This window comes from Chaetodon auriga, chromosome 23 (assembly GCF_051107435.1).
Source record: "Chaetodon auriga isolate fChaAug3 chromosome 23, fChaAug3.hap1, whole genome shotgun sequence".
In the NCBI taxonomy this organism is placed as follows: domain Eukaryota; kingdom Metazoa; phylum Chordata; class Actinopteri; order Chaetodontiformes; family Chaetodontidae; genus Chaetodon; species Chaetodon auriga.
Genome location: NC_135096.1, coordinates 12,227,824 through 12,252,162, shown reverse-complemented (window position 1 = coordinate 12,252,162; position 24,339 = coordinate 12,227,824). Strand labels below are relative to the sequence as shown.

At 44.5% G+C, this 24,339-nt stretch overlaps 2 protein-coding genes across 2 annotated transcripts; one reads left to right on the top strand and one right to left on the bottom strand.

Annotated features, from left to right (window-relative positions):
- The first annotated feature begins 32 nt into the window (after positions 1 to 32).
- Positions 33 to 11,762, top strand: gart (phosphoribosylglycinamide formyltransferase). The gene is made up of 24 exons (XM_076723805.1): positions 33 to 142; positions 1,621 to 1,767; positions 1,953 to 2,049; positions 3,605 to 3,754; positions 4,670 to 4,765; positions 4,839 to 5,013; positions 5,653 to 5,764; positions 5,906 to 5,974; positions 6,074 to 6,199; positions 6,304 to 6,391; positions 6,474 to 6,559; positions 6,642 to 6,810; positions 7,418 to 7,649; positions 7,928 to 8,022; positions 8,191 to 8,300; positions 8,799 to 8,997; positions 9,116 to 9,367; positions 9,440 to 9,592; positions 9,727 to 9,930; positions 10,064 to 10,222; positions 10,539 to 10,669; positions 10,761 to 10,902; positions 11,006 to 11,121; positions 11,201 to 11,762. Exons 4-24 carry the CDS (start codon positions 3,610 to 3,612, stop codon positions 11,396 to 11,398), a joined length of 3,057 nt encoding a protein of 1,018 aa, XP_076579920.1. The 5' UTR covers positions 33 to 142; positions 1,621 to 1,767; positions 1,953 to 2,049; positions 3,605 to 3,609; the 3' UTR covers positions 11,399 to 11,762.
- A 27-nt stretch (positions 11,763 to 11,789) lies between these two features.
- Positions 11,790 to 13,685, bottom strand: hemk2 (HemK methyltransferase 2, ETF1 glutamine and histone H4 lysine). The gene is made up of 6 exons (XM_076723807.1): positions 13,287 to 13,685; positions 12,708 to 12,794; positions 12,541 to 12,631; positions 12,381 to 12,464; positions 12,162 to 12,303; positions 11,790 to 12,081 (listed from the first exon to the last, which is right to left on the bottom strand). The coding sequence occupies exons 1-6, from the start codon at positions 13,421 to 13,423 to the stop codon at positions 11,975 to 11,977; spliced, it is 648 nt and encodes a 215-aa protein (XP_076579922.1). The 5' UTR covers positions 13,424 to 13,685; the 3' UTR covers positions 11,790 to 11,974.
- Positions 13,686 to 24,339: the final 10,654 nt, after the last annotated feature.

Sequence of the window (24,339 nt, the reverse complement as noted above, 5' to 3'; positions counted from 1 at the left end):
TGGAGAATAAAATTCATAACCCAACTTTATCGATCCTGGTGTTTAGGATCGACAGATATCCCCCTCCAGCGGGGATGACTGTCCTCGAAGAGATGCAAGCGCAAGGAAGAGAGCGATCAGCAAAGATAACGCGTGATAAATGGCAGGTTGAGTCGCATAAACATTTACACAATGAGAAAAGACATTACAGATTTGTGCAGGGGATAAAAAGAGACCATAAAACCATGCTTTCATAAGAAACAACCACAAAAATCAATGACAGGGCTGCAAAACTTGCACGATCAATGATTTTTATTCCGTTAATGCACGTTTCTGTCACTGATGCCTTTTGTTCTCCCCATGCATTAATAACAGTTTAGTGACTTAATTACTTGAATAAAATGTGTTTCAAATAATAAAAGGAGCTGACACCGCATCGAGTATTGTAACCACTTCCCCTCATCTGCCTCTTGCTTTAAGCAGAATTAAAAAAAGCAGATCCCATCAGCCCGTTCGGCCACTTCACACCGTCTCCCAGTTAACTTTCCGATTGACTTTCAGAAGGAATCGATTTCTTTGGAAGCAGTAAATGGCACAGCTCCAGCTTGTATTTCAGAGCTGCTGTGTCCTGATGTGCCACCGCTTATATCAGCAGTCTCCTCTGATTGCTCCGTAGGCCACATTAAGCACTAAAGGTGGTGGAGTCATTGCAGCCGGGGTACTTAGATTTTGGCACAATTAAAGAAAAATCTCATCCGTTTTCCCCAAGAGGCGGCTCGCCCCCCCCCCCCCCCACGCCCGATCCTCAGTCTCAGTTAAAGCAGCCACAGAGTGAAAAGTCTTTACAAATGTAACCAACAGTAGCTTTAGCAGAATGGTTGCTGTTATATGATATACGTTTTATCACTGAATGATTAATGAGCAGCTTCTCACTGTTGTAGCTTGCTGAGTTGGCGCTCAGTGAACTACTTTCCAAAAAAGATAAGTGTTTGAGAAGTTCATCAGAGGTTTAGCATGTAATCTGCCAAGTAGTTAAATGTAGTGGAGTACACCGAAGAGCTTAGTTACTCTCCATCACTGCTCTTGGTTGCACATGTGGCAAAAAATGTCCGAAAACTGGGCCTTCTACCAAAATGATCCAAGTTTCTGTTCCCCAAAGTCTGTTTCTTTTAACGATCATATATGTTGTCATCAGTGGAGGGATGTAACTAAGTACATTTACTCAAGTACTGCATCTTCTGGGTAACTGTGATGGCATTTGTGATTATTTCCCGAAGCTTTACAAACCAATCAATTGATAATAGGAATTATAGGAGGAAAATAATCAGCAGATTCATCCATATTGAAAAAGATTAGTTGAATAACGAGTTAAAGGTCAGCTCCAATAGTGCTTTAAATCAATGCATGAGCAATAACACTCGAATAATAGAATATGTAATAGAGCAAGTCATTTTTCTGCATTAAGTACTTTTAATACATTAAGTACAATGTCTTGAAACTATTAGCAGACTTTCAGCCTCAAACAGTTGATATCGGTGTTTTCACTGCCTCTTAGTTTTCTGGAAATAAATTAAATGTGTTTAAAACTACTTTGTGTTACAGAAACACGTAAACATTAGTTTATTTTCCTCACTGGCGCAGGTGAAGATGATGAGGTGAAGTCACTTTGGCGAGGCGCCTAGTCTCGCTAATTAACTACAATTCCCATGATGCACCGGGCAGCTACACCCCGAGGAAGTTGAAAAACGCCAAAACTCTGGAAAAGTAGCAGCTTGGCAGCACAGAAAGGTATGAAGTAGTAAAATACTTTAACGCAACGGGAAACAATGGCGAATGTTACCATTTTTAATGTCATGTCGTACTTTTAGCTACTTTGCTATCAGCTAACGCGCAGTTTGGTACATCATGGTGATATATTGGATGCACGTGGTGCGTGTGTAATGTGTGTGTGTGATAACATGCTTTGCATCCAGGGTCAGTCTGCAGGCTGAGAGCAGAGGAGACGCTTCTGACTGCCGTCCTGAGCTGGGCTCCGTCTATTTCCTGTTTCACTCATTCACGAACACACAGGTGAGTGTCGAAACAGCACGAGAGATGTTCGTTTCAGCTGTGCTTTATGCGCTAATGTTAAAGAGTTGACTGTCATGCTAAAGTCAGAACTGTTGTTATTATCATGCTAAAGCAGAATGAATGCATCTTACTGATGCTTTACGAGCTTCTACAGAGAATCAATTGAGGTTAGTGGCTGTTGAATTTTGACCTTTTTGACTTACCGGAGTGGTTGTTTCAGGATGTCGACGTCACCATCCATCCTGTTAAACTGCAGATTAAGTGCATGTTGAGGCTGTTTATGCATGAGGAGCCAGATTAATGATGCTTACTGTGGTATAATTGCTTATATTAACTGTAGTAAAATGTGTTTTTTTTTTTAGGACTTTATTGATCTTCTAATTTTAGTTATATGTGCACAAATGCATTGAGTACATGGTATGATAAGGAAATAAACTGTCAGCACTTCATCTTTAAAAGTCCACTCATGCCTTTGGTTTGCTCTCTGACATGTGAGTCCCACGAGGAGTGATTCCAATCAAAGACGGTGATTTGACTAATTGTGGAGCATGTGCAGCCACTGTGCAACACTCACCCCTTTGTTCTGTATCTATTCCTAATCAGCGCAGCTTTTAGACAATGTATCTGCACAAACAGGCCTTTACTGCTGTAAACTGGGCAGTTACTCAACCCTAAGAGTTCAAGTCATCGGGTTTCAGATTGGGATGGTTTGAACTCTGACCCCGGTTTGTTTGAGTCTTTTCCTTTTAGCCTGATTTTATGTGAAATGGAGTCCACTCAAAGTGCTAAAAGTTGAAATTTGGCCTTTTTCCCCCTCATTTAAGACAATAAATAAGCCCCAAATGTGGTCAAATCATTTAGGCTTTAGTCCCAGTTGTGAGATTGCATTGATGTAATGGTGTCATGAGGGATGCTGATTGAATTGATGTTGTGACACAGTTTGCTTTTCAGTTCAGTAGAAATTGTTTTAAATGGCTGTAAAAATCATCAGTGAACACAGTAAGAAAAAAAAAAAAAAAAAAAGAGCTCCAATCATATTCTCTCCCTGACTTATGAGAGAGAAATACTTGCTTAACAGAACAGCGGTTTGCCTCAAACAAAACTGCGATCCAGTCGTTGCATTCAGTAAATGAAACACCCGAAGAGAGACAGACTGCAGAATAACTGCACTGCCAGACTGAAGCAAATGCTTTTACTGTATATCAGCCAGATAATGGCTTTGTTTTTCCATGCAAATGAGCTCCTGTTTGCAGCTGCTGGTGATTTGGCCTCGCCTGGTGGCCGCGCCATTTAATTGTGGACTTGTGTTTTTGTTCTAGTTGATTGGATCCGTGTTAGTGTGGCATTACAAGATAATATAAGTCCCCAGGCCTCAGAAAAGGTCAGCGCTTCCTCACAGCTCAGGGAACTCCTCGCGTTATAGGTCAATCTTTGCATGCAATTAAACGGGTGCTTTGCGAAGGGTTAAAGAAGGAGAAGCGCTGGCCGTTCGGCGCGGTAACCTCGAATGCTTTTAATGCGACGTCCTGGGATCTCTCGTTTTGTCGTCACTCAGGTACGATGGCAGAGAGGGTGCTGGTGGTCGGCAGCGGCGGGCGGGAGCACGTGCTGGCCTGGAAGCTGGCCCAGTCGCCGCAGATTCAGCAAGTCCTGGTGGCCCCGGGGAACGCAGGCACGGCCAGCTGTGGGAAGATCAGCAACTCGGGTAAATACTAGTAAATACATGTAAATAAACTAGTTTACTCCTCTTTAAAAAGTACGTTTGACCAAAGCTGCAGTCTGGAAACACTACAGAGACAGTATTTAGCAGCTTAAAGTTCATCACATTTCTAACAGGCAGGACTAGAAAAAGAAATATGGTATTGAGTCATTTACAGCTGGACAATAAACTATCTAAAAATAAATGTTTTTTAAAAGTGAAGTTGTTTTGTCTGATCGATCATCCAAAGAGATGCTTTAGTTTGTTATCTCGGAAGAACAAGAACAACAGTAAATATTTGTTTTCGCTGGTGGATTTCGTGGCTTAAATGCTTTTAAAAGTGCTTCAGGGATTAGTCTGACATTTTGAGAAATGCACGTGCCACTTGTGTCTGTTTGATAAACACGAAGCCACAGCCAGTTATCATAGCTGAGCATCGAGACTGTAAACAGGGGAAAACTTCCAAAAAAGGGAGATTGTTGTTGTTTTCGGGACAGAGCCAAGCTTGCTGTCTCCTCTGGTGTTTGTGCTAAGCTAAGCTACGATTCCCCTGGCTCAGGTCTATCTTATGTCAATGATGAATCAATCATTAAAACAGTTACTGATTAACTGACTCATCATTACGGCCCTGACGAGATATGATTAGGATCTTCCAGCATTTAGTCCCTTATTCACTTCATCATGTCAAACCTTTGTAAAACTCTTCTTTTACATCACAGGAAGATGTTTCCATATCATCCACGACTACTCTGACTGCTGAGTGTTTTAATAAATGTAGCTTGAGATTTATGACAGCCATTTGTAAGGTGGAGAGAAGTGCGCCCCCATAGAAATATGTGTTCTTTAATGTGCAGAATTAGCTTGATACGATTGTTGAATATGCAGCCGAAGAGCGAAAATGACCCCCGTCTGTCCATGCAGAGGTATCGGTGAGCAACCACAGCATCTTGGCTCAGTTCTGCAAGGATCATCACGTCGGGCTGGTTGTGGTGGGACCTGAGGTGCCACTGGCGGCAGGTACGTGAGCTCCGTCGCATTAACTCTGTCCTCCGATTGGATTTTATCCCCTGAACTCTGTCGTCTGTGCCAGGCATTGTGGACGACCTGACGGCGGCGGGAGTGCCCTGTTTTGGCCCGTCTGCCAAAGCAGCTCAGTTGGAGGCCAGCAAGAGCTTTTCCAAGGCCTTCATGGAGCGTCACGGCATCCCCACAGCCCGCTACGGCTCCTTCGAAGACCCCCAGGAGGCCTGCAACTACATCCGCACGTCAGTACAGCAGACAGACACAAAGTTTAGTATCTGTAGGAGGACACGCAGGGACACTGACTTTGAAAAAGAAGTAATTAGCAGAGGGAATAAATGGTTGTCACTGTTTGTGGTGAGACAATAACATCATTTTCATCAGTTTTGATTTCCAGCAGCAAAGATGTTGGTGGACTTTAGTTTTCAGAGCCATTAAACACCAAATTTGCACGGTAATAGAAAATGAAATTGTCACTGAAGTTTTCTTTCTCAGATGGCTTCATGAGTTAACGATCTAAGATGCGACGCTTGCCTTTGGTGAGCGAGCGCCTTCAGAGAAGTCCGCCATAAACAAAGTTCCAACTTTTCCAGACGGTGGAAAAAAAACCCTTTCCGCTCAGCCAAAGTCGTTTCTCCGGTCACATAAAGCATCTCGGGCAGAGCAGCAGCTGCCTTATTCTGACAGCCGTCATCCATACGGATCCCAAACAAACAAACACGGCGCGCCGCAAATGTTAAACGCTCCTCCGAAAAAAACATTTAATGCCGCGTGTCAGCCGAGCAGCATCTGCTCCAGATGTTTGCCCACGGAATGATGTTGATTCTCACTGCACATTACTGAGCTGATGTTACTGCGTGTGTGTGTGTGGGGGGGGTCTCCAGGGCCGACTTCCCAGCGCTGGTGGTGAAGGCCAGCGGGCTGGCAGCAGGGAAGGGAGTCATCGTGGCAGGAGACCAGGACGAGGCCTGTCAGGCTGTGATGGACATCATGAAGGTTTGAGTCATCTCTACTCATCTTTTATCTGTAACAATTCACTTCTGCAACCATGGCCCCTCTGATGATCTGTGATGCTGAAACGTCAGACATGGAGTCGCCCGATCGGTCAGTAGAATAATGTCTCCCTGTGCATTGCAGGACAGAGCCTTTGGATCTGCAGGGGAGACTGTGGTGGTTGAAGAGCTTCTCGAGGGAGAGGAGGTGTCTGTGAGTGGAGCTTTTACCACCAACCCAAAACTCGAACTTTAAGACGTGAATTGGTGGCGAACTGGCAGGATGTTAAACCGCGTCCTGCTCTTCTTGCAGTGTCTGTGTTTCAGCGACGGCTCCTCGGTGTCTCCGATGCCTCCGGCGCAGGACCACAAGCGGCTGCAGGACGGCGACCTGGGCCCGAACACCGGCGGCATGGGGGCCTACTGCCCCACCCCTCAGGTACATGCCGCCTCTTCCTCTCAGTTTGGTTCTCTTTGAGTCTTGTATCAGACGCTTTGTCGCCACTGCTCATCACTCTGCTGCTGTCTCTGGGGCCTCTGCAGGTGAGCCAGGAGCTGCTGCAGCAGATCAGGGAGACGGTGCTCCAGAAGACTGTGGACGGGATGAAGGAGGAGGGAACTCCTTACGTTGGTATGTGCTCATGATCCGTCTGCGCTCGAGTCCAGACACCTGCTCTGCATCTTATTCTTTTTTTCCTCCTCTCATGTTCCAGGTGTACTGTATGCAGGCCTGATGTTGACCAAACAGGGGCCAAAGGTCCTCGAGTTCAACTGTCGGTTTGGAGACCCCGAGTGTCAGGTGGGTTTCTTTACCTGCCATCCATTGCTGGCCCCCCCCCCCACAAACATTAAATATCCACCGCTGGCTCTGGCTCTTTCAGGTGCTGCTGCCGCTGCTGAAGAGCGACCTCTACGAAGTGATCCTGAACACCATGAGTGGTAAACTGGCCTCCAGCGCCCCCGTGTGGCACCAGGACAGCTCTGCAGTCACTGTGGTGATGGCCAGCGCCGGTTACCCCGGCTCCTACAAGAAGGGAGTGGAGATCACAGGTACGCACGGGATCTGATACCGACTGTGACTGTTTTTTTAATCATCTCCAACATGTGTCTTTGTTCTTATCGTGGAAAAAGGAGAAGCAGGAATTGAATCTATAAAGTTTCAGCGCCGTTTGTTCTGTTTGGCATGTAAAATACCCTTAAATGGCTTTTATGTTTCCTCACAGCACCAGTTGATGTATTCAGATTGTTTGTTTCGTCCAGCCAACTAAAAACCCAAAGACAATCAATCAGTCCACTGTTGTAGAAGATGAAGAGATTGAGCACAATCTTCACATTTGAGAAGCCAAAGCCACAGAGCGACTTTAAAAAAAAAAAAAAAAAAACCCCAGCCCAACTTAAAAAGAGTCCAAACTTTAAGATCACACGGTGATTTGAACAGTCTTCATCATTAATTGTCCCTTCATACTACAAACGGTGGTTTTAATGGGTTCAAACACTCTTTAAGCTGCTATGATTTGAGCATTTCTGCTGAAAGCAACACACACACACACACACACACACACACACAGCTGGTAGAATGGGTGATGCTTTAAACTGTAAAGCTGTGGAATGAATCCATGTGAATGTTGTTGTCTGCTCTTGTGCCTCTGACCTCCAGGCTTGTCGCAGGTTCAGGACTTGGGCCTGCAGGTTTTCCACGCTGGCACCGCCCTGAAGGACGGAGCCTTGGTGTCCAGCGGAGGGCGGGTCCTCACCGTCACTGCGGTCAGGCCGTCCCTGGAGATGGCCCTGCAGGCAGCCAATCAGGGCGTGGCGGCCGTCGGCTTCCCGGGCGCCGCGTACCGCCGCGACATCGGCCACCGGGCCATCGCCCACCTGAAGCAGCACAGGTGTGCGAGCTAAAAACACACTAAAACACTCAAACATTCCCTCTGTGTCTTGAACCGTTTGTATTTGTTTATCACGTAGAACTTTAAGAAGAATAAACGTCATGTTGGGTACACCTGTGTCCGAGCAGTTCTTCAAACAACCAATCACGTCTGAGCTTCTGCTCTGATCCCCACTGATCTGAACACTTTAAAGCCCGAGGACTTAATGTAACTTGCACAGAACACTGGCAGGAAGAGTCACCGCTCATCAGCTGAGTGTTTCACTGTGTCTCTCACAGAGGTCTGACCTACAGAGACAGCGGAGTGGACATCGCTGCCGGGAACAAGCTGGTGGACACAATCAAGCCTCTGGCCAAGGCTACTTCCCGTGCTGGTAACATGAGTACTTCTGAGTACATCCAAGTAATGACAGTGTGCTTTCAGTGTTCATACGTCAGACACAAACAGCACCAGTGACTCAAAGGGCTCTCATTTCTATTACTGTATTTTAAAAGCTGTTTGCAATTGAGACTGGATGAAGCAGCGACCTCTTTCTCACCAGGGTGTAATGCAGAGCTGGGAGGCTTTGCTGGGCTCTTTGACCTGAAGGCTGCAGGGTTCGTGGACCCGATCCTGGTGTCTGGGACAGACGGAGTGGGCACCAAACTCAAGGTGGGACTGTCTGTCATCCGTTTTGGGAGGAGAATATAGAGGAGTTGCTGACGACCGTTTGAGTCATATTTTTAATGCTAACTGCGTCGTTTGTCGTCACTGCGCAGATATGAGGCATCTGTTGTAACTGCAATGCGCTGGAACAAATGAGAATCAAATGAAAGTATTAAAACCTCGACTCCTTCCCAGTTGGCTTTAGTAGATGCCAGATCAGCCAAGAAATAACCATTCAAAATGGGATTCAGATTTGGCTCAGAAGTAATGGAGCAGCAGGGGAGATGCGCTTATCTGTAGACGGATTCAAAGGCTTAGACTCGGGCGCTTTAAAACCCCCGAACAGAAATACAGATTTCATTTATTTAAAGTGTGAAAGGCCCAGGATTATTTCACGGACACCCCGGAAGGAGATTCTTTTGTGCACTCGGTTTTAATTCGTCAAGGTGCCAAAACGTCCCTCATGTGACCACAAACACAGCTAAATAAGCGCTTTGTCATCAGATCGCCCAGGCGTGCGGGCTGCACAGCGGCCTGGGTCAGGACCTGGTGGCCATGTGTGCGAACGACATTCTGGCTCAGGGCGCCGAGCCGCTCTTCTTCCTTGACTACTTCTCCTGCGGCAAGCTGGACGTGGACGTGGCCGCCTCGGTGGTTGGCGGCATCGCGAAGGCCTGCGAGATGGCCGGCTGCGCTCTGCTGGGTGAGAGCGTAAAGACGATTGATATGAGATGAGCAGTCTGTTTGTTCATATTTGGCTCCTGGGATCTTGACTTCCCTTCTTGATGCCACATTCTGTTCCTCCATCTTTTTGTGTGCAGGCGGTGAGACGGCAGAGATGCCAGGCGTCTACGCTCCAGGAGAGTATGACCTGGCCGGGTTCTGCGTCGGAGCAGTGGAGCGTGGCGCCCTGCTGCCCAGGTTGGGGGACATCGCCGAGGGGGACCTGCTGATCGGAGTGGCCTCCTCTGGCGTCCACAGCAACGGCTTCAGCCTGGTCCGCAAAGTCCTGGAGAGGGCCGGCCTCAGCTACAGCTCCCCTGCTCCTTTTGGCGAGGCGGGACAGACTGTCGGTACGTCACCGTCAATCAAGCAGAATTCTAACTCTTGGTGAACCCAGAATTTGACTGTAACTCTACTTCCAGGCGAGGTTTTGCTGACGCCAACAAAGATCTACAGTGGCACGCTGCTGCCGGTCCTCCGCAGCGGCGCTGTCAAAGCCTACGCTCACATCACAGGGGGCGGGCTTCTGGAGAACATCCCGCGGGTGCTGCCCCAGGGGCTGGCGGTCGATCTCGGTGAGACGAAAGCTTCATCGTCAGATGCAGCATAAGCACACAAACATGACGTCAAAAGTCCAGAGGTGGCACGCATCCAGATGAAGCTGCTTTTGCATTTTGGAAGTCTTTTAATAATTAATATGTCCACTTAGATGCCTCTCGGTGGAGCGTCCCCCCAGTGTTTTCCTGGCTCCACAAGGAGGGGGGTCTGAGCGAGGAGGAGATGGCGCGCACCTTCAACTGCGGCCTGGGGGCAGTGCTGGTGGTGGCCCCCCCGGATGCTCAGAGAGTCCTACGGCAGCTTCAGGCCCATGAAGAGGCCTGGATCGTGGGCTCGCTGGCCCACAAGCAGCCTGGTGAGACACTGATACACTTCAGACAGAGTGTTTTTAGAAAGACACGCAAAAAAAAGAAACACAACCAACAGAGGTGAATCCACAATTACAGTCATTTGCAGAAAGGAAGTGAAACATTTGTTTGCTCATGCAGGGGCTGAACCTGTGGTGGTCCGCAACCTGAAACACAGCCTGCTGAATGCGGGACCTGCCTACAGCGGCGAGTTGGCTGTCCAGCAGAACGGAGGTTGCCGTGGCAACAGCAGCACGCCACACAAGAGGACCAGAGTAGCTGTTCTCATCTCTGGCACAGGTGGGTTTAGAGCTGAAAGAAGAGCTGCAGCTGGAGCGTTTCCATTTCCAATCTCCAGGTTTCACATACAGGTTATGGTCCTGTTATGTTCTGACCATCAGACAGAGCCAGGCTAGCTGCTTGCCTGTTTCTTTAAGCTAAGCTAACCAACTGCTGGCGCCAGCTACATATTTACTGAACAGACATGAGGCTGGTTTCAGTATTCTCCTTTTAACTATGCAAGAAAGCCAATAAGTGTGTTCTTCAAAATAAAAGCAGGCATAGTTGCATGTTCCTGACGGCACGTCTCAAATATCCTCTGGTCCGTCTGTCCCAGGCACCAACCTGCAGGCTCTGATAGAGCAGGCCAAGCGTCCCTCCAGCTCGGCAGAGATTGCAGTGGTCATCTCCAACAGACCTGGAGTTCAGGGCCTGAAGAGAGCATCGCTGGCCGGCATCCAGACACGGGTTTGACAAAACATAATAATAATAATACTCAAACTCTAATAAAAGCCTGGATCCTGTTGAAGCAGCTGTTTGCGTCTCCCGTCTCATGCAGGTGGTGGACCACAAGCTGTACGGGAGCCGAGCCGAGTTCGACGGCACCATCGATCGCGTGCTGGAGGAATTTGGGGTGGAGCTGGTGTGTCTGGCTGGATTCATGAGGATCCTCACAGGGCCTTTTGTCAAGAAGTGGAACGGTGCGAAAGCACCGCTTGGACTGAATTTCTCACATGAATAAACGTGATCTGGACCCGGCGGATCACAGGAAGGTCTTTTTCACTGGGTGTTTGTCTGTTACAGGAAAGCTGCTGAACATCCACCCGTCCCTGCTGCCCTCATTCAAGGGCGTGAACGCCCAGAAGCAGGCTCTCCAGGCCGGGGTGCGGGTCGCTGGCTGCACTGTCCACTTTGTCGCAGTAAGTGTGTGAGACTGTGGAAACACCCTCTGTGTATTATTGAACCGAAGGAGTCAGCGGTGTTTTGTTCCGCTTTTAGGAAGAGGTGGATGCCGGAGCCATCATCGCGCAGGAGGCGGTGCCCGTGCTGGGTGGCGACACGGAGGAGACCCTGTCCGACAGAATCCGACAGGCCGAGCACCGAGCCTTCCCCGCCGCTCTGGAGCTGGTGGCCAGCGGCGCGGTCAGGCTCGGCGAGGACGGACACATCGCCTGGAAGTCGAATTCTCAGAGTTAAAGAGCACACATCCAGCTCAGCGGTCGACTTGTTACTTCACACTGGTGTACTAATACATAGGAGACACTAACAAAACAGGCTGATGAACACAAGACAAATTTACTGTGTTTGAAAGCTTCAGCTGAGGTCAAGATGCTCACTACGGGTGTAGAATAGATGGCAGCATTTCAAAACCTCATACTTGAAACAAAAATGACATTCCAATGATACCTTTTGAGAAATGTTAGTTGCACTGGAATTAACCTCTGAATTGGAAAATGCAGTGCTGTCCAGAACACGGTGTTCTTAGAAATGTGAATTTTTGAACGTCTGTATAGCTAAAACTGTCATGTCATTATTAAACCAGCTTGGATGGATGCAAGGAGTCAATTGGTGCAGCATTTCTTTTTTTTTTATTGTTTCAGACACTTCAAATGCAACAGGACATGAGGGGCACCTTCATCCTGCCAAGGTCTCGCAAAACGCTCTCACGCTGCGTCTGTCCTTGCAGGAAACACTGCGACATCTCTCGAAAACGCTTCCAGTCGCTGATTGTCAGCGACTTCAGAGCATTTATCAGTGGCAGCTTTGTGTTTGTCAGCTCCTGTGGAAGCGCAGGACGGACAGCCTCTCGTTTCCAGCTCTCGTCGACAAGCAGGACTCTCCCCTCAAACCAGACTGGCCCAGTAAACGGATGATTTCCTCTGGTGAGGAAAAGAAAAAAGCTTGTCATCCCCAATGTCTCCCGCACCGAACATCACTTCAGAGGCATCGGTAAACTCACCGGGGTCGTTCTCGGCAATGGCGACGAGGTAAAATAACCCTTTGCTGGAGAGCAACTGTGCTACCAGAGGCAGAAATCTGTCGGTCACCTCTCGTCCTCGCCTCCCTCCAGCCCAGGCGGCCTCGATGCCCGTGCCGCCAACCTGGAAGAGAAGCACACGTTGTTAACATGCTCCTGGTCTCTGGACAGAAGACGACCTGCGGCACAGAGCTGAAGCACCTCCTCTGAAGGTGTGACCACGTATGGAGGGTTGAAGAGGAGGACGTCCACTTTCCCACCGAGTCGGGGCAGAAGACACTCCACCTAAAGGACGAAGAGAAAAGGATCTTTAGAAGAGGCGAAGACCTGTCATACGTGACGTGAAAGGTGAAAGCCTCACCAGGGACGTGAGGACAGGCTGCAGCGAGATGCTGTTGCAGGAGGCCGTCTCTGCTGTGCACTGCGCCGCTGCAGGATTCACATCAGTGCAACTGGAAGAGAAACAAGCAAGATTAGTCCAAGTTTCCAACAAGTAAGTAACGGGGAAAAAAAAAAAAAATCACTCACAGATAAAAAGCCGAAGGGCCGACCACCGATGCCAGAAATGCTGACACCACTCCCGACCCGCTGCCCACCTCCAGACACACACACGGGCTGAAAACAGAAATATCCAGAGGTCAACTTCAGGTGAGCTGCAGGGAACACGTGATGCAATGAAGATCAAGTGATGAACCATCCTTTGTGCACACTTAAAAAAATATATAAGTCCTGCATTGAAATGTGAAGTAAAAATGTGCAAGATCTAAAATGCCCCCGTGACTGAGGCTTTTCTATTTCATCATACTAATTGGCCATGAAATCATGTAAAAGGATTTTACTGTTATGTGTAAGCCAGAAACTAATGATGTTCATTCTGATTGAATCTGCTGATTATTATTATTTAATATCCCATCACAAGTTTCCAATTACTTTTCTGGACTAATCGTCTCAGCTGCGCTGTTGTGTAGTTTAATACAAACACATTTCAATTTGTGGAGTGACTAAGGCTGTCAGATGAATTAAGAAAAGCCTCGTACTTAAACACGGGACTGGAGTAAAAGTACTTTATTCTACTGTCCCCTCCGGGGGCGTCTCACCGCGTCTCACCTCATCAACTGCAGCCGCTCGGCGTCTTTCTCCAGGGCGTCAATCAGCAGGAAGGAGTCCTCCGCCGGCTCGTAAACGTCGCGGAAGTGTCCTCGTCCGGCGTGCCGGTAAACAGGTGTGGGATAATTGGTGGACATGTGACCTGCACGGCTGGAGGTTCGAAGTAATCAACTATTAGCTTCCAGTGTCGCCGACCGCCTGCACGCGCTCCTGGCCCGTCGTCTGCATTTAGTAAGTAAACATGTCACTGTGCGTAACTGTTGGTGTTGTCAGCGTTTGACTCCGTGTTGTTGTTTCAGTCGTCAGTCAGGTTTACTCAAAAACACCGCCAACAGGCTTCACTGAAGGCTTGAAGTGAAAGCCATGCAGCTAGCTCGTTCACAGCCCACTTCCGTATCTGCGTCGTACGTCACCGTGACGTCAGGATCCTCCTCGTGGCGACTCCATCAGTCTGATGTTAAAACAGGAGGCATATGTGAATGTTATATTTTAAGAAAAATAAAACAGTCAAAGTCTGCAGCGCACCCTGTTCATCCTTAGTCCTGAAGCACGTGTGAAATGTGTTAAAAATAATTTGAGCTTAGACTTGAAGCGTACTGGAAATGCTCAAGCAGTGTTTATGTACTTACTGTATGTATTTAGGTTGAAGTACAGTCAGTGTACAGTGTAAAAGTACAGTAGTATCCAAATCCAGTAGTATCCAAATGTAGACATATTTGTAATCTAATCATATTTAATTTCATCATATATGTATTTGTTGTACTTTAAATTGAAATAAAGAGTATATTTACTTAACATCCCATTTTAGCACAGTAAAGTGTTGTTGTTATAAGCTAAAGTGGACTTTTGTTTAATAATAATGATAAATAATAATAATAATACATTTGTAGATTCCTTTTAAATGCACTGTAAAGACGCATTAAAGATAAAAGAATAATAAAAAACGAGATTAATAAGATAAAATAAGATAAAAACAATCAGACCATGCAGGATAATTAAAACACGGAGGACGGGGGTGACGTGGTTGTGAGAACAGGTTTGGGTTTATGAAGGGGTTCAAATGTGAAGTTTGTGTCGAGTATCACGATATTGTGGATGTGAGGGGGAGTTATTGTTAGCTAAGAAGCCTACTCTGAAATGTAGTCTGCCTCCTGGGCAAGAAGATGGTTGTATTCTAAATTTACAGGGAGCTAAATATGATCTTTCTTTGTCGTTATTGTCAGAAACCTGGGATTGTTCGTGGATGGAGCCCTGGTTTGTTATATATATATATCTCACTTTAAACATATACTGCAATGCAATATGAAGAAAACACACAATGAATGATTTCAAACAACAAAGTTATATCTTGCCCCCTATTGTGCAGGCTCAGCCTCCACGACCTGAGCCCCTTGGTGGAGTTGCTGAAAGTTGTAATCGGAAGGACAGAATGGAAGGACAAATGAAGACAGGTATGCTATTGGTTAAATGACAACGGAAGCGGTACTCATCATCCAATATGTTTATCAGAATATGTTTTTAAATTTCTTCCAAATTGTTCCACATTATTCCATAGTGTTTGTTTTAATTTGCAGGTTTGAGGAGCGAACCTCCTGTTGTATTATCTTCTTTTTTTAGGGGCATGGCATGAATTAAATGCAACATGTAAAGTAAAGTTACTTTATCTGTTTTAAAGACTAAACCTGATAGAAACTCAGAGCGAGCTCAGCTGTAAATTCGGAATAAGGACCAAATTCAAACTGCCTGCACTGTTTTCCATTTTTCAGGTTTAAGGTTTCAGTCTTTCAATATTATGGTCTGATATTAACTCATTTACTAAAACAGCTTTAGACACAGATCTGATGTTAAGGAGTCCATTCACATTTAATTCTCCTCTGTTGTTGTAGTGGTTGTTTTGATTGTTATGTTTAACATGTTTTCATTATAGTCAGTTTGCAGAGTAAGCAAACATGTTTCATCTCGACAGCATGTAATATAATGAATATATACTGGATTGATATTCTTAGACAACAGTGTTTGACAGTCTAAAGCATTTTAAGTCTTCATCTGCTCACTCAGTACTGAATGAAATGTACTTTGAGTATTTTTACAGTTGAACGGTTGAACACATTGGCTCCTTCAGTCACCATCCTGCCACTGAATTTCATCGCGTTAACATCAAACATCACCTTCTTTGTCCGTCTCCTGCAGGCTGTCCAGAGGACACAACCAGAAGAGTCGCTCCCAGATGAGTAACACTGAAAGGAAAATGTTTGTAGTGTAGAAAATGTTTCTAGTTCTATAATATTCGTGCACTCTGTTGTGCAGCATGATGCCACTTTTCTATTATTTATTATTATTATATTTCCAGGTTCATCTTCTGAAGTGTGCTGCCACCTTGTGGTGTCACTGAATATAGCACACACACATATCTGAGCTTCTGGGTTTGGAATGAACGACTGAAACATTTGTGATATTTTAACAGTTATATTTTATTGATCCCTGAGGGGCAATTACAGGTGCTCCTTACAAGAATAACATTAGAAGAGATAAAAGACAAGAGTGAAAAAAAGTGTAACGTGAAAAAGAGGAAGACTGAAATACAAATACATTGATTGTGTGGGGCACAGTACAGCAGAGATACACAAGTATCATAGATTAATCTTTAATTAATGTTCATTTGTGAGTTGAGCTGACTGATGATTTTCTTTCACAGGGGAACGCGAGAGTGGATGCAGCACTAGGGTGGAGGAGGGGGCTTCTGCCCCCTGGGGGCATTTTATGAAGCTCCTGAGTATATTACATTATATAGTATTGTACAGTATATTGTTTTGTTCCGACATGAGTAGAATATTTTCTGAAAGTGTGGTGTCTTGATGAGTAACAGAGAGGGGTGTCAACAAACTCTCTGGCCGCGGAAACCTAACGGTGACAACGCAAGCGGTACTCCTCAATTAGGACCAGTTGCTCGGGTGAACTCCATACAAACTGGTTGGCCACAAGTAAGAAAATGCTTCCAAATCAACACTTTGCTTTCCCACACCATCCCCACCTTTGGAGAAGCTGAGTAGAACACACCAGTACATGCAGCCTTGTGCCACTAGGAGGCAGCGCAAGATGGAAAAGTCAATCCCATATTGTCCTGTTGCAGACACTGTGCCGGCTGATATTTCATGAAAATGCTGACAGTGTGAAGTTCCAAACCATGTTTCCAAGCTTACGTTCATCCTTCTGTCAGAAGTCTCATCCATAAAATGTGTCTTTTCTGTCCTCTGTTGTGCTTTTCAATGGAAGACAGAGAACACATGTTTTCTGTATCCATCTCAATTAATAAGCTTCATAAAATGTCACCTAGATTTTGTTTTGTTCAGCATAACCCCTTACTTCCACTTCTCCAAGTTACCCAGGGGGCCCATGCCCCCTCCCGTAACCCCCCACCCCCCGCGTCAGACTTCAGCAACCCCCGGGTATCGAACCAGCTTCTGCCTCACTGAGGCAGGTGCTTCCCAAGCACCAGAGTTACCCACTGAGCTACCAAGTCCTGCAGCATAGGCTCCTCACTGATGGACTTTGACTGAAATAGTGGTCGTATAGCGTCTGATGTACTGCAATAGTAATGTGGTCCAGTCTTGTGTTTGAATTGTAGTTGTGAAAGTATGAGTAGTTTTAATAGTAATTGTAGTAATATTTATAGAAGTTGGAATAGTCATTGTTGCAATAATAATAGTTGTTGTAGCAATAGTAGTTTTAATTGTAGTAGTTGTAATATTAATAGTAGTTGTAATAGTAATTCTTATACTGACTACGACTACTCCTACTGACGACTACTTACTAGTACTACTACTTACTACTGACGACTACTTACTACTGACGACTTACTACTGACGACTAGTACTTACAACTGACGACGACTACTACTTACTACTGACGACTACTGACGACTAGTACTTACTACTGACGACAACTGACGACGACTACTACTTACTACTGAGGACTACTACTTACTACTGACGACGACTACTACTTACGACTAGTACTGACTACTGACGACGACTACTACTTACTACTGACTACTACTTACTACTGACTACTAGTACTTACTACTGATGACTACTGACTACTAGTACTTACTACTGACGACTACTGACTACTACTACTGACGACTACTGACTACTACTTACTACTGACGACTACTACTGACGACTAGTACTGACTACTGACGACGACTACTACTTACTACTGACTACTACTTACTACTGACGACTAGTACTTACTACTGACTACTACTTACTACTTACTACTGACGACTACTGACTACTACTTACTACGACTAGTACTTACTACTGACTACCGACTACTGACTACTACTACTGACGACTACTGACTACTAGTACTTACTACTGATGACTACTGACTACTACTACTGACGACTACTGACTACTACTTACTACTGACGACTACTACTGACGACTAGTACTTACTACTGACGACTACTGACTACTTACTACTGACGACTACTGACTACCGACTACTGACTACTACTACTGACGACTACTGACTACTAGTACTTACTACTGATGACTACTGACTACTACTTACTACTGACGACTACTACTGACGACTAGTACTTACTACTGACGACTACTGACTACTTACTACTGACGACGACTACTACTTACTACTGACGACTACTACTGACGACGACTACTGACTACTACTAGTACTTACTACTGACGACTACTAACTACTTACTACTGACACTGACTACTGACGACTACTAGTACTTACTACTGACGACTACTGACTACTACTACTGACTACTGACGACTAGTACTGACTACTGACTACTACTTACTACTGACGACTAGTACTTACTACTGACGACTACTAACTACTTACTACTGACACTGACTACTGACGACTACTAGTACTTACTACTGACGACTAGTACTTACTACTGACTACTACTTACTACTTACTACTGACGACTACTGACTACTTACTACTGACGACGACTACTACTTACTACTGACGACTAGTACTGACTACTGACGACGACTACTACTTACTACTGACTACTACTTACTACTGACGACTAGTACTTACTACTGACTACTACTTACTACTTACTACTGACGACTACTGACTACTACTTACTACGACTAGTACTTACTACTGACTACCGACTACTGACTACTACTACTGACGACTACTGACTACTAGTACTTACTACTGATGACTACTGACTACTACTACTGACGACTACTGACTACTACTTACTACTGACGACTACTACTGACGACTAGTACTTACTACTGACGACTACTGACTACTTACTACTGACGACTACTGACTACCGACTACTGACTACTACTACTGACGACTACTGACTACTAGTACTTACTACTGATGACTACTGACTACTACTTACTACTGACGACTACTACTGACGACTAGTACTTACTACTGACGACTACTGACTACTTACTACTGACGACGACTACTACTTACTACTGACGACTACTACTGACGACGACTACTGACTACTACTAGTACTTACTACTGACGACTACTAACTACTTACTACTGACACTGACTACTGACGACTACTAGTACTTACTACTGACGACTACTGACTACTACTACTGACTACTGACGACTAGTACTGACTACTGACTACTACTTACTACTGACGACTAGTACTTACTACTGACGACTACTAACTACTTACTACTGACACTGACTACTGACGACTACTAGTACTTACTACTGACGACTAGTACTTACTACTGACTACTACTTACTACTTACTACTGACGACTACTGACTACTTACTACTGACGACGACTACTACTTACTACTGACGACTAGTACTTACTACTACTACTACTTACTACTGACGACTACTGACTACCGACTACTGACTACTACTACTGACGACTACTGACTACTAGTACTTACTACTGATGACTACTGACTACTACTTACTACTGACGACTACTACTGACGACTAGTACTTACTACTGACGACTACTGACTACTTACTACTGACGACGACTACTACTTACTACTGACGACTACTACTGACGACGACTACTGACTACTACTAGTACTTACTACTGACGACTACTAACTACTTACTACTGACACTGACTACTGACGACTACTAGTACTTACTACTGACGACTACTGACTACTACTACTGACTACTGACGACTAGTACTGACTACTGACTACTACTTACTACTGACGACTAGTACTTACTACTGACGACTACTAACTACTTACTACTGACACTGACTACTGACGACTACTAGTACTTACTACTGACGACTACTGACTACTACTACTGACTACTGACGACTAGTACTGACTACTGACTACTACTTACTACTGACGACTAGTACTTACTACTGACTACTACTTACTACTTACTACTGACGACTACTGACTACTACTACTGACGACTACTGACTACTAGTACTTACTACTGACGACTACTGACTACTAGTACTTACTACTGACGACTACTGACTACTACTACTGACGACTACTGACTACTACTTACTACTGACGACTACTACTTACTACTGACGACTACTGACTACTACTACTACTACTTACTACGACTAGTACTTACTACTGACGACTACTGACTACTTACTACTGACACTGACTACTGACGACTACTAGTACTTACTACTGACGACTACTGACTACTACTACTGACTACTGACGACTAGTACTGACTACTACTTACTACTGACGACTAGTACTTACTACTGACTACTACTTACTACTTACTACTGACGACTACTGACTACTACTACTGACGACTACTGACTACTAGTACTTACTACTGACGACTACTGACTACTAGTACTTACTACTGACGACTACTGACTACTACTACTGACGACTACTGACTACTACTTACTACTGACGACTACTACTTACTACTGACTACTACTTACTACTGACGACTACTACTGACGACTAGTACTGACTACTGACGACTACTACTTACTACTGACGACTACTGACTACTACTACTACTACTTACTACGACTAGTACTTACTACTGACGACTACTGACTACTTACTACTGACACTGACTACTGACGACTACTAGTACTTACTACTGACGACTACTGACTACTACTACTGACTACTGACGACTAGTACTGACTACTACTTACTACTGACGACTAGTACTTACTACTGACTACTACTTACTACTTACTACTTACGACTACTGACTACTACTACTGACGACTACTGACTACTAGTACTTACTACTGACGACTACTGACTACTAGTACTTACTACTGACGACTACTGACTACTACTACTGACGACTACTGACTACTACTTACTACTGACGACTACTACTTACTACTGACTACTACTTACTACTGACGACTACTACTGACGACTAGTACTGACTACTGACGACTACTACTTACTACTGACGACTACTGACTACTACTACTACTACTTACTACGACTAGTACTTACTACTGACGACTACTGACTACTTACTACTGACACTGACTACTGACGACTACTAGTACTTACTACTGACGACTACTGACTACTACTACTGACTACTGACGACTAGTACTGACTACTGACTACTACTTACTACTGACGACTAGTACTTACTACTGACTACTACTTACTACTTACTACTGACGACTACTGACTACTACTACTGACGACTACTGACTACTAGTACTTACTACTGACGACTACTGACTACTACTACTGACGACTACTGACTACTACTTACTACTGACGACTACTACTTACTACTGACTACTACTTACTACTGACGACTACTACTGACGACTAGTACTGACTACTGACGACTAGTACTTACTACTGACTACTACTTACTACTTACTACTGACGACTACTGACTACTACTACTACTTACTACTGACGACTAGTACTTACTACTGACTACTACTACTGACGACTACTGACGACTACTACTGACGACTACTACTTACTACTGACGACTACTGACTACTACTACTACTACTTACTACGACTAGTACTTACTACTGACGACTACTGACTACTTACTACTGACACTGACTACTGACGACTACTAGTACTTACTACTGACGACTACTGACTACTACTACTGACTACTGACTACTACTTACTACTGACGACTAGTACTTACTACTGACTACTACTTACTACTTACTACTGACGACTACTGACTACTACTACTGACGACTACTGACTACTACTTACTACTGACGACTACTACTACTACTACTTACTACGACTAGTACTTACTACTGACGACTACTGACTACTACTACTGACGACTACTGACTACTAGTACTTACTACTGACGACTACTGACTACTAGTACTTACTACTGACGACTACTGACTACTACTACTGACGACTACTGACTACTACTTACTACTGACGACTACTACTTACTACTGACTACTACTTACTACTGACGACTACTACTGACGACTAGTACTGACTACTGACGACTAGTACTTACTACTGACTACTACTTACTACTTACTACTGACGACTACTGACTACTACTACTACTTACTACTGACGACTAGTACTGACTACTGACTACTACTACTGACGACTACTGACGACTACTACTGACGACTACTACTTACTACTGACTACTACTTACTACTTACTACTGACTACTACTTACTACTTACTACTGACGACTACTGACTACTACTACTACTACTTACTACGACTAGTACTTACTACTGACGACTACTGACTACTACTACTACTACTTACTACGACTAGTACTTACTACTGACGACTACTGACTACTTACTACTGACTACTGACGACTACTAGTACTTACTACTGACGACTACTGACTACTACTACTGACTACTGACGACTAGTACTGACTACTGACTACTACTTACTACTGACGACTAGTACTTACTACTGACTACTACTTACTACTTACTACTGACGACTACTGACTACTACTACTACTACTTACTACGACTAGTACTTACTACTGACGACTACTGACTACTACTTACTACTGACGACTACTACTTACTACTGACTACTACTACTGACGACTAGTACTGACTACTGACGACTAGTACTTACTACTGACTACTACTACTGACGACTACTGACGACTACTACTGACGACTACTACTTACTACTGACTACTACTTACTACTTACTACTGACTACTACTTACTACTTACTACTGACGACTACTGACTACTACTACTACTACTTACTACGACTAGTACTTACTACTGACGACTACTGACTACTTACTACTGACACTTACTACTGACGACTACTGACTACTACTACTGACTACTACTTACTACTGACGACTAGTACTTACTACTGACTACTACTTACTACTTACTACTGACGACTACTGACTACTACTACTGACGACTACTGACTACTAGTACTTACTACTGACGACTACTGACGACTACTGACTACTACTTACTACTGACGACTACTACTTACTACTGACTACTACTTACTACTGACGACTACTACTTACTACTGACTACTACTTACTACTGACGACTACTACTGACTACTGACTACTACTTACTACTGACGACTACTACTGACGACTAGTACTGACTACTGACGACTAGTACTTACTACTGACTACCGACTACTGACTACTACTACTGACGACTACTACTGACGACTACTACTTACTACTGACGACTACTGACTACTACTACTACTACTTACTACGACTAGTACTTACTACTGACGACTACTGACTACTACTACTGACGACTACTGACTACTAGTACTTACTACTGACGACTACTGACTACTAGTACTTACTACTGACGACTACTGACTACTACTACTGACGACTACTGACTACTACTTACTACTGACGACTACTACTTACTACTGACTACTACTTACTACTGACGACTACTACTGACTACTGACGACTAGTACTTACTACTGACTACTACTTACTACTTACTACTGACGACTACTGACTACTACTACTACTGACGACTACTGACGACTACTACTGACGACTACTACTTACTACTGACTACTACTTACTACTTACTACTGACTACTACTTACTACGACTAGTACTTACTACTGACGACTACTGACTACTTACTACTGACGACTACTAGTACTTACTACTGACGACTACTGACTACTACTACTGACTACTGACGACTAGTACTGACTACTGACTACTACTTACTACTGACGACTACTGACTACTACTACTGACGACTACTGACTACTAGTACTTACTACTGACGACTACTGACTACTACTTACTACTGACGACTACTACTTACTACTGACTACTACTTACTACTGACGACTACTACTGACGACTAGTACTGACTACTGACGACTAGTACTTACTACTGACTACTACTTACTACTTACTACTGACGACTACTGACTACTACTACTACTTACTACTGACGACTAGTACTTACTACTGACTACCGACTACTGACTACTACTACTGACGACTACTACTGACGACTACTACTTACTACTGACTACTACTTACTACTTACTACTGACGACTACTGACTACTACTACTACTACTTACTACGACTAGTACTTACTACTGACGACTACTGACTACTAGTACTTACTACTGACGACTACTGACTACTACTACTGACGACTACTGACTACTACTTACTACTGACGACTAGTACTTACTACTACTACTACTTACTACTGACGACTACTTACGACTACTGACTACTACTTACTACTGACGACTAGTACTTACTACTGACACTGACTACTGACGACTACTACTACTTACTACTGACAACTAGTACTTACTACTGACGACTACTGACTACTAGTACTTACTACTGACGACTACTGACTACTGACGACTACTACTTACTACTACTGACGACTACTACTTACTACTGACGACGACTACTACTTACTACTGACGACTAGTACTTACTACTACTACTACTTACTACTGACGACTACTACTTACTACTGACGACTACTACTGACGACTAGTACTTACTACTG